Source organism: Sinocyclocheilus grahami, unplaced genomic scaffold, assembly GCF_001515645.1.
Source record: "Sinocyclocheilus grahami isolate Dianchi unplaced genomic scaffold, SAMN03320097.WGS_v1.1 scaffold485.1, whole genome shotgun sequence".
Classification (NCBI taxonomy): domain Eukaryota; kingdom Metazoa; phylum Chordata; class Actinopteri; order Cypriniformes; family Cyprinidae; genus Sinocyclocheilus; species Sinocyclocheilus grahami.
This window is the reverse complement of record NW_015505664.1, coordinates 370,720-382,391: the sequence shown is the minus strand read 5'-3', so window position 1 is coordinate 382,391 and position 11,672 is coordinate 370,720. Positions and strand designations below refer to the sequence as shown.

The following is an 11,672-nucleotide window of genomic DNA, read 5'->3' as shown; positions in this document are numbered from 1 at the left end:
AAACACACACACACACACACACACACTGTAAGCACAACACTTCTTCTGTCTTGCACTCCTAAAAATAAAGGTTTCAGAAAGGAGTTCCAGTGACACCTTAGGAGAATTCCTCTTACAGTTCAGATGAGAGGAAAACCTATCTATCGTTCTATCGTTCTATCTATCTATCTATCTATCTATCTATCTATCTATCTATCTATCTATCTATCTATCTATCTATCTATCTATCTATCTCTATCTATCTATCTATCTATCTATCTATCTATCTATCTATCCATCTTCTTTTTTTTTATTAAATCCTGAATGGACACAAGCCTGCTTAGAAGAACTGTACATTCCTGTGATGTCTTAGAAGAACCCTGTATGTCTTTATAAATCATAAGAACTTAAAAAGGTTCTCCTGTGACCTCACAGGAACCTAAAAGTGTTCTTCTAGGACTGGAGACTTCTGGTTCTTCAGAAAACCCAGAGGAACCCAAAAATAGCTCTAGGCATGAAGAAGGTTGTGTGAACCGAAGGTGCTGCAAGAATGACTGAAGATCCTTTATTTTATTAGCAGTGTGCAGTGTTTGCTCGCTGAGGGATGTTCACCTGTCTCAGCATTTAATATCTCTAAGAGCGAGGGAAAGAAAAAGAGGGAGAAACACAGAACTGATGAACAGAGAGCAGCAGAAGTAATGTAATGTTTTCTTCATGATGAAGCACATTTGTCTTGTTTATCCGTAGGGTATTCTCTTCCTCACGAAGCAGCTGTCACAGAAACATTCTCCGAAGAGCTCTTAATGCGACGGAACAACAGGAAAATGTTTGCATATGTTTTTGTTTGCTACTAATCGCTCAATAAGTGAAAGAACATTTCTGCTGTTATTTCTCCCCGACTGTAATTCCCCTTTGTCAAACAGAAAAGCCCCATTAGGAAGATTTCATAACACGACTGCCTGTACAGTTCAGCGGGTTCCCATAAACAGCAACGAGAGCCCAGTTTATCGTAGTCCTGTAAACAGAAGAATAATTTCTTGATGTTATGGCTTCAGGATTACAGACTTTTTATTGACAGGTTTTCCTCTGGTTTGTCTTCTTGCTGATCTGGAGTTCAGACGCTTTGTTCACTTCTTCATTGTGTCATTTTTACATAGGTCTATACTACGTGGAGAACACATGAATTAACATTCACAATTGTCTGAATGACAGTTATGGCATTTTGGGGCTAACTTGACCGTGCTAGAAAATTGTGCATGATATTTTATGTAACACGGCTGTTTACAAGTGTAAAAAAGAGGAAAATGGTATTTACACTTCAGCAATATTGCGAATATATTGCTTTTATTGTACAGTTAGGTAAACAATAATTTAGTATTTAGTAACTTACAAGTTATCTGTTTTTGTTCCACTAACGAAAATAGTTCCAAATAAAACGTTTTTGAATGGTTCAGCCTATGACTTAATGACTCACTCATTAAGACACTTGTTTCATTACTGAATGATTCAGAGTGAATTGATTGAATAAATAATTCAATGACTCACTCATAAAGCCACTTGTCTCCTTACGGAATGAGTCAATGTTGTTGAGTGAATTGGTTGAATGAATGACTCAGTGACTCACTCAAAGCACTTGTTTCATTTCTGAATGATTCAGTGTTATTGAAAGAATCAGTTGAATGAGTGATTCAGTGACTTACTCATAAAGCCACTTGTTTAGTTTCTAAATGATTCAGTGTTGTTGAAAGAATCAGTTGAATGAATAATTTAATGACTCGCTCATAAAGCCACTTGTCTCGTTACTGAATGATTCAGTGTTGTTGAGTGAATCGTTGAATGAACGACTCAGTGACTCACTAAAAGCACTTTTTTCATTATTGATTCTGTGTTGTTGAGTGAATTGGCTGATTCAGTGACTCACTCATTAAGACATTTGTTTCGTTACTGATTGATTCAGTGTTTTTGAGTGAATCAGTTGAATGAATGATTCAGTGCTCACTAATGCATAAAGGTGTATCTATGTAACTGCACTTAACACTATATATTATATCAGGCCTCTCGTCCAGTTTGTTCTATAAAAAGTAAAGCTAGTCCAAAGTTACTTAATATTATGTTATCAAGGTATTTTTTGCAGATATTAATTTTGTTGTTTAATTAATGAGAATAATAAATCATGGACAGTTTTATAATCGTGTTTGGTGCTGTGAACATCTCATTTCTGTTCTTTTACTCAGCTTGTCTCATAAATTAATCAGTGCTGCGTATTTCAGCAAAACAATTCTCCCAGCTTCAGTTTCATACTGAAAATCAATACATATGCAGATGATATCCGCTGAATATCATCTGTACCACAGAAATCTCTAGCCTTTCCACACGTTTTTGAGTCTGTGGTCTGTTACATCAGAAATGTGCGCTCGAAGGGAACATTGATGGTGATGATAATAGCAGAAGTGGGTCAACAACAGCCTTGAGAGAGACTTCTGACTCATGTGAACATATGTGTGTGACGTCAGCAGGGTTACAGCGTTGACAAGGTTATTTTCATTCAATGTTATTCGCTTGTGCTCATCAGTTCTTGGCAGTGAACACAGAAGTGCAGACGCCGTGTCCTTTCACTTACCAGCTGCGCTTTGTCAAACCTGCCATCCGCTCGGCTGCTCGCACTGGACACGATTAAAGACATTCAAGATATATATTCGCTAAAAACAACACACACTGAATGCATCTAGTTTTAAGCACTATATTACTGAAAACAGTGCATATACAAACACATAAGTTTCATATTTTAAGCACAAAAACATTCTTTCCAATGATGCAGAACATTAACATAAATTCTGTGCTGTTTTCCTCTGTAGGGTTGAAGTTAAAGTCCCGGAGCATCTCATCATACAGAAGAACAACAGAAGATGTGGCCGTCGAGTGCAGAAGAACATGTGTCTGTCCCCGACTGATCCATACTCGGGCATTCTCACTACCGGTAACACACACACACACACACACACACACTCACTCACTCACTCACACACACACATATACACACACACACAAACACTCACGCACTCACGCACACACTCTCACACACACACACACACACACACACACACACACACACACACGCACACACGCACACACACACTCACACACACACACACACACACACACACACACTCACTCACTCACTCACTCACACACACACACACACACACACAGGTTTGTTTTTGTGAAAAGTGGGGACATCCTATAGGCGTAATGGTTTTTATACTGTACAGACCGTATATTTTGCATTAGCTTTTTGAAAAGTATTTATTTTTTTGTTTGAAGGTTTTATTTTAATTTTAGGAAATATGGAGTTCATACTCAAGGAGGAAAAAAAACACCTTAGTTTTATTCAGAGACTCAAACTAAGCAAAAATATGCTATTTGGTGCAGATGATGATATTTATATGGCCAAATAAGTTAGATGGAATTCTGATAGCTTGTCTTGTAAATCAGTGAGATCTTTATAACAGTATGCATATAGATAGATATTGGTATGCAGATAGATATTTAAATGCATATAAATATCAGTTGTTGCTCTATATCTCCTAATAATATTAGTTAGTAAGGTGATTTTTTTTAAGGTTAATATTTTCTAATTTTGTAATTTAAAAACAATATCACTAATTATGTTTAATTTATTTTTTATTTCTGATTTAGTTCAGTTTTAGTTTTAATTTATTTTAATTTTAGTGTAATATTATGTAATATAAATATGAGGTATTTTAGTGTAATATTATGTAATATTATTACACTAAAATACAAATATTATGTAATATTCATAAATTTATTTTATTGCGGCATAATTTTAAATAAAAACGTTTTTTAAAGTTTTAGTTTTATTTTCCTCTTTTTTCCCAGAAGATGTCCTGCATGACATTTTGTCTTTGTTTCCCTTTGACCTTCTCTCTACAGTCCTCATTACATTATTTGTACACGTACCTGCATTGCTTTGACCATTCCCTGTAGATCCCGCCTTCTCTCCTGCCACGATTGGTCGATTATGTACAATGCCTGCATGCTACTGGTTAAACTACTTTTCAGTCAATGCATTCAGCAAGTATGAAAACAACAGGAAAACAAAGCAAAAATCCAGACATTTTAGGCAATTTAGAAATCCCGGCTAGGACATGTCTGTAAAAAAGAGGGCATACGTCATAACAGTTATAACCATGCTTGTGATGAGTGGAGTTGTGTACTGAGTGCTGGTGTGTGTGGCGTCTCAGGCGTTACCGTAGATACAGATGAGCACTGGTGCTCTCAGATCAACAGACTGCAACAGCTCATCGACAAACTGGAGTGTCAGGTGAATACACTCAAATATCCACTCACACAGAATATTCTTTCTGTCTTGAGCATGTGTTTTAATATATCATGTTCCAAGCCAATTTTCATTTGCTTTTCATTTTTAGAGTCCAAAGTTGGAGCCGCTGAAAGAAGATACACTGGCCAGCACGTACAAGTCGGTGAGTGATCCGATCCGCCGCTTCATAAATCCAGTCCATGTTTTATATCTGATGCATCTTAATGCAAGAACTCGCCATGTTAAACTTTGTTAAAAGACTATTAGGAGAAATCTGGAATTTTTTAGAAATGCAGTTATAAAGAAAAATACAACATTTTGAATGAAAATCAATAGTGGATGAATGCAAAGAGTGAACAGAAGTGTAGGATCAGCTGAAGTTCAGCAAAATTGTGAAAAACATGATTAAGTCATTCAACTCAAAAATTAATCTTTTGAGTCAGATCTTTTCAGTTCACAGAATCTGTCTGAATGATTCATTCACATCACTGATCCAGTCTCAGCGGGTAATACGGGAAATTTATCAGTGAATAACAATTTAATTTTCAGTCTGTTCCTTTCAAATAAAGCACATATGAGTCATATAATGGACGGCTGTGCCTTTCTGGACCTTTTGTGTGCTTTTTGAAGCTTGACCTCTTGTGGAAAATAAGCACACCTTAGCATACTTTTAAAAAAGAGTACTTGTTATGAAAATAAAATACATAATACTGAATAAAATGTTTTAGACACTTAACTGCATGTTAAGTACAATTAAATGAAAGTATCATATCATAACTACAACTTTAGAGTGATTTTTGACACAAGCAGGACTTAAGTATATCTTTTTACTTCGATTGTCTTTGAAACGTGGTTTCTGAATGTACTGATGGGCATTTATGGTAATCTAAAATATAATGTCTCTTTTTTTTTTACTTGTATATCACGTATTTAAATATATTTGTAATTACACATTTGTAATGATGATGAAATTTAGTGCATTTAAAATAGATTTCTTTAAATGTATTATCCAAGAACACACGACAGTTCAAATTATAATTAAGTACTTTACATGTGCTTTAGTATTTTCATAAACACAACAAAATAAGTGAATATCCACTCACACAGAATATTCTTTCTGTCTTGAGCATGTGTTTTAATATATCATGTTCCAAGCCAATTTTCATTTGCTTTTCATTTTTAGAGTCCAAAGTTGGAGCCGCTGAAAGAAGATACACTGGCCAGCACGTACAAGTCGGTGAGTGATCCGATCCGCCGCTTCATAAATCCAGTCCATGTTTTATATCTGATGCATCATAATGCAAGAACTCGCCATGTTAAACTTTGTTAAAAGACTATTAGGAGAAATCTGGAATTTTTTAGAAATGCAGTTATAAAGAAAAATACAACATTTTGAATGAAAATCAATAGTGGATGAATGCAAAGAGTGAACAGAAGTGTAGGATCAGCTGAAGTTCAGCAAAATTGTGAAAAACATGATTAAGTCATTCAACTCAAAAATTAATCTTTTGAGTCAGATCTTTTCAGTTCACAGAATCTGTCTGAATGATTCATTCACATCACTGATCCAGTCTCAGCGGGTAATACGGGAAATTTATCAGTGAATAACAATTTAATTTTCAGTCTGTTCCTTTCAAATAAAGCACATATGAGTCATATAATGGACGGCTGTGCCTTTCTGGACCTTTTGTGTGCTTTTTGAAGCTTGACCTCTTGTGGAAAATAAGCACACCTTAGCATACTTTTAAAAAAGAGTACTTGTTATGAAAATAAAATACATAATACTGAATAAAATGTTTTAGACACTTAACTGCATGTTAAGTACAATTAAATGAAAGTATCATATCATAACTACAACTTTAGAGTGATTTTTGACACAAGCAGGACTTAAGTATATCTTTTTACTTCTATTGTCTTTGAAACGTGGTTTCTGAATGTACTGATGGGCATTTATGGTAATCTAAAATATAATGTCTTTTTTTTTTACTTGTATATCACGTATTTAAATATATTTGTAATTACACATTTGTAATGATGATGAAATTTAGTGCATTTAAAATAGATTTCTTTAAATGTATTATCCAAGAACACACGACAGTTCAAATTATAATTAAGTACTTTACATGTGCTTTAGTATTTTCATAAACACAACAAAATAAGTGACAAAATAAGTGTACTTCTTTAAAACATGACAAAAGATCATGACTTAAAATGTACCTCAAAGTAAAACTTTAAATTTGACGTTATTACATAGTGTACTTTTAGAAACAAGTGTATTTAAGAAACAGTCATGAAAGTGTTCTCTTTTTAAGTACACTTAAGTGGCCTTTTATTTCATTAATATTATATTATTTACAAGAAAGGTATTTCTTTTATGTACTTTTATGTTTTGAAGTGCACTACAAGCACACATTCAGTACACTTCTTTTATCACAAGGCCATGCACTTTCATTGTATTCTAAAATCACTGCATCATACACGAGTGAATGAATAACGACAGATTCTACATAATGCTCAGATGTCCAGCAGAAACACTCACATGTTCTGCATGAAACCCCAAGCTATAGCATTAGTTCTCTCTCCAGTAGTCAGCTGATGGCTGTGTTTCTTTCTGCTCTCGTCTAGAACATTCTGCTGGTGCAGAGACAGATGAGCGTGACAGAGAATGATCTCGAGGAGTTCCAGAAGGCTCTGAAGACCTACGCCGACACCACCGCCAATCAGAACGACAACCTCCAGTGAGAAAAACACAACACACCAGTTATTTATATATAATGACCTTATAAAGGCTTCCTGTAAAGCTTGACATAGTCAGAAAAAATATAAGTTTTTGAAATGGAACAGTTCAGAATAGAACAGAACAGAAAAAATATATTTTATATATCAGGCTTTTATGACTCATAGTGAGAATATGGAGGGAAAAAAACAGCTCCGTTTTTATTCAGAGACTCAGAATAAGCAATTTGCACACACACACACACACACACACACTCACTCACTCACTCACTCACACACACACACACACACACACACACACACTCACTCACTCACTCACTCACACACACACACACACACACACAGGTTTGTTTTTGTGAAAAGTGGGGACATCCTATAGGCGTAATGGTTTTTATACTGTACAGACCGTATATTTTGCATTAGCTTTTTGAAAAGTATTTATTTATTTGTTTGAAGGTTTTATTTTAATTTTAGGAAATATGGAGTTCATACTCAAGGAGGAAAAAAAACACCTTAGTTTTATTCAGAGACTCAAACTAAGCAAAAATATGCTATTTGGTGCAGATGATGATATTTATATGGCCAAATAAGTTAGATGGAATTCTGATAGCTTGTCTTGTAAATCAGTGAGATCTTTATAACAGTATGCATATAGATAGATATTGGTATGCAGATAGATATTTAAATGCATATAAATATCAGTTGTTGCTCTATATCTCCTAATAATATTAGTTAGTAAGGTGATTTTTTTTAAGGTTAATATTTTCTAATTTTGTAATTTAAAAACAATATCACTAATTATGTTTAATTTATTTTTTATTTCTGATTTAGTTCAGTTTTAGTTTTAATTTATTTTAATTTTAGTGTAATATTATGTAATATAAATATGAGGTATTTTAGTGTAATATTATGTAATATTATTACACTAAAATACAAATATTATGTAATATTCATAAATTTATTTTATTGCGGCATAATTTTAAATAAAAACGTTTTTTAAAGTTTTAGTTTTATTTTCCTCTTTTTTCCCAGAAGATGTCCTGCATGACATTTTGTCTTTGTTTCCCTTTGACCTTCTCTCTACAGTCCTCATTACATTATTTGTACACGTACCTGCATTGCTTTGACCATTCCCTGTAGATCCCGCCTTCTCTCCTGCCACGATTGGTCGATTATGTACAATGCCTGCATGCTACTGGTTAAACTACTTTTCAGTCAATGCATTCAGCAAGTATGAAAACAACAGGAAAACAAAGCAAAAATCCAGACATTTTAGGCAATTTAGAAATCCCGGCCAGGACATGTCTGTAAAAAAGAGGGCATACGTCATAACAGTTATAACCATGCTTGTGATGAGTGGAGTTGTGTACTGAGTGCTGGTGTGTGTGGCGTCTCAGGCGTTACCGTAGATACAGATGAGCACTGGTGCTCTCAGATCAACAGACTGCAACAGCTCATCGACAAACTGGAGTGTCAGGTGAATACACTCAAATATCCACTCACACAGAATATTCTTTCTGTCTTGAGCATGTGTTTTAATATATCATGTTCCAAGCCAATTTTCATTTGCTTTTCATTTTTAGAGTCCAAAGTTGGAGCCGCTGAAAGAAGATACACTGGCCAGCACGTACAAGTCGGTGAGTGATCCGATCCGCCGCTTCATAAATCCAGTCCATGTTTTATATCTGATGCATCTTAATGCAAGAACTCGCCATGTTAAACTTTGTTAAAAGACTATTAGGAGAAATCTGGAATTTTTTAGAAATGCAGTTATAAAGAAAAATACAACATTTTGAATGAAAATCAATAGTGGATGAATGCAAAGAGTGAACAGAAGTGTAGGATCAGCTGAAGTTCAGCAAAATTGTGAAAAACATGATTAAGTCATTCAACTCAAAAATTAATCTTTTGAGTCAGATCTTTTCAGTTCACAGAATCTGTCTGAATGATTCATTCACATCACTGATCCAGTCTCAGCGGGTAATACGGGAAATTTATCAGTGAATAACAATTTAATTTTCAGTCTGTTCCTTTCAAATAAAGCACATATGAGTCATATAATGGACGGCTGTGCCTTTCTGGACCTTTTGTGTGCTTTTTGAAGCTTGACCTCTTGTGGAAAATAAGCACACCTTAGCATACTTTTAAAAAAGAGTACTTGTTATGAAAATAAAATACATAATACTGAATAAAATGTTTTAGACACTTAACTGCATGTTAAGTACAATTAAATGAAAGTATCATATCATAACTACAACTTTAGAGTGATTTTTGACACAAGCAGGACTTAAGTATATCTTTTTACTTCGATTGTCTTTGAAACGTGGTTTCTGAATGTACTGATGGGCATTTATGGTAATCTAAAATATAATGTCTTTTTTTTTTTACTTGTATATCACGTATTTAAATATATTTGTAATTACACATTTGTAATGATGATGAAATTTAGTGCATTTAAAATAGATTTCTTTAAATGTATTATCCAAGAACACACGACAGTTCAAATTATAATTAAGTACTTTACATGTGCTTTAGTATTTTCATAAACACAACAAAATAAGTGTACTTCTTTAAAACATGACAAAAGATCATGACTTAAAATGTACCTCAAAGTAAAACTTTAAATTTGACGTTATTACATAGTGTACTTTTAGAAACAAGTGTATTTAAGAAACAGTCATGAAAGTGTTCTCTTTTTAAGTACACTTAAGTGGCCTTTTATTTCATTAATATTATATTATTTACAAGAAAGGTATTTTTTTTTATGTACTTTTAAGTTTTGAAGTGCACTACAAGCACACATTCAATACACTTCTTTTATCACAAGGCCATGCACTTTCATTGTATTCTAAAATCACTGCATCATACACGAGTGAATGAATAACGACAGATTCTACATAATGCTCAGATGTCCAGCAGAAACACTCACATGTTCTGCATGAAACCCCAAGCTATAGCATTAGTTCTCTCTCCAGTAGTCAGCTGATGGCTGTGTTTCTTTCTGCTCTCGTCTAGAACATTCTGCTGGTGCAGAGACAGATGAGCGTGACAGAGAATGATCTCGAGGAGTTCCAGAAGGCTCTGAAGACCTACGCCGACACCACCGCCAATCAGAACGACAACCTCCAGTGAGAAAAACACAACACACCAGTTATTTATATATAATGACCTTATAAAGGCTTCCTGTAAAGCTTGACATAGTCAGAAAAAATATAAGTTTTTGAAATGGAACAGTTCAGAATAGAACAGAACAGAAAAAATATATTTTATATATCAGGCTTTTATGACTCATAGTGAGAATATGGAGGGAAAAAAACAGCTCCGTTTTTATTCAGAGACTCAGAATAAGCAATTTGCAGTTTGTAATATATATAAATATGCAATTTGGTGCAGATGCTGATATTTGTATGGACAAAAAGTAAGACATTTTGATGCTTGTGATGTAAATTAATCAGATCTATATAACAGTTCAGAAGATACTGACATAAATTATATAATAAATATCAGTGGTCACTCTATATCTCCAATAACATGTCTTAGTAAGATGAGATTGAAATGATCCAAACATATAATGCAGTGATGGAGAGCTGAAGAAATAAAGGCTCCTCAGAAGATGTGAGATGTTCTGGAGGCTTGTGAAGATCATTCCTCCGCTGAGGAACAGTGAAAGTAAAGCTTCTGGAAACAAACGCTCCTCAAAAGATCCTGAGGATCAGATTTGAGACTCTAAAACATGATTGATGGAGAATCAAGTAAAGCTGAGCTGCTTCAGTGCAGTAAGTGTTCATCTGGAGATATGACTGCACTTATTCTGACGCTTACTTGATCAAAAGCAGTGAAGATTTGAGAGCAGAAAGACACGTGAAGCTGAAGCTGGACGTTTGTAGAGTTACACGAAAAGAGCTTTTACTTGATCATCTAAACTATCAATCAGACGATTGAAGGCATGGAGGAGATTGTGTGTGAAACAGGTTTAACAGCATCATGCTGATCCTTTAGAGGCCTTAGAAATGTGTGTATCAAATATTAGGCTTTATAGAGTTAATATTCCCATAGCTGACTGTGTGATGAAACTCAAAATTCAAATTTGGAGACTATAAACCCTTTCCAAAAAGAAGTATACTTCAAGTTTATTTTATTAAGTATACTTAAGTAAAGTTCAAGTATATTTTTAAGTATACTTTATGTAGTAAGTATACAAATATCAGTGTACCAGTAGTATACTTGTAAGTGTACTATTTCAATACTCCTTGGGACTAAATTGGCCCACTTTCTAGTATATAAATTGATACTTTTAAGTATACTTTAAGTATAACAGTAGTAAACTTTGAGTACATAACTAGTTTACATCTATGTTTTTAGTTTGTTCTGCACTAAAAGTGAACTTATAGGTATACTGATAGTTTACTAATTAAATAATTGTAGTAGCATTTTTAGTACACTTTGAAGTATAGTCTCAGTAAACTACTAGTTTTGTAGTTTTATACTGCAAGTACACTCGTAAGTTTTCTTTAAGTGAACTTTACATCATACTTGAAGTATACTACCATGTCCCTATTTAGGTATTCATTTGAATATATTTTGTTACATGAATATCTGAACATACAAAACATCAAAA

General features: G+C 34.0%; 1 protein-coding gene across 1 annotated transcript in view; it reads left to right on the top strand.

Annotated features, from left to right (window-relative positions):
* Positions 1-11,672, top strand: part of LOC107553901 (N-terminal EF-hand calcium-binding protein 1-like) — a 55,506-nt gene that overhangs the window by 35,581 nt on the left and 8,253 nt on the right. The window contains exons 5-8 of the mRNA XM_016236251.1: positions 2,810-2,956; positions 4,242-4,321; positions 4,428-4,481; positions 6,944-7,056. Of these exons, the coding sequence (XP_016091737.1) occupies positions 2,810-2,956; positions 4,242-4,321; positions 4,428-4,481; positions 6,944-7,056 (394 nt within the window). The remainder of the gene's footprint in view (positions 1-2,809; positions 2,957-4,241; positions 4,322-4,427; positions 4,482-6,943; positions 7,057-11,672) is intronic.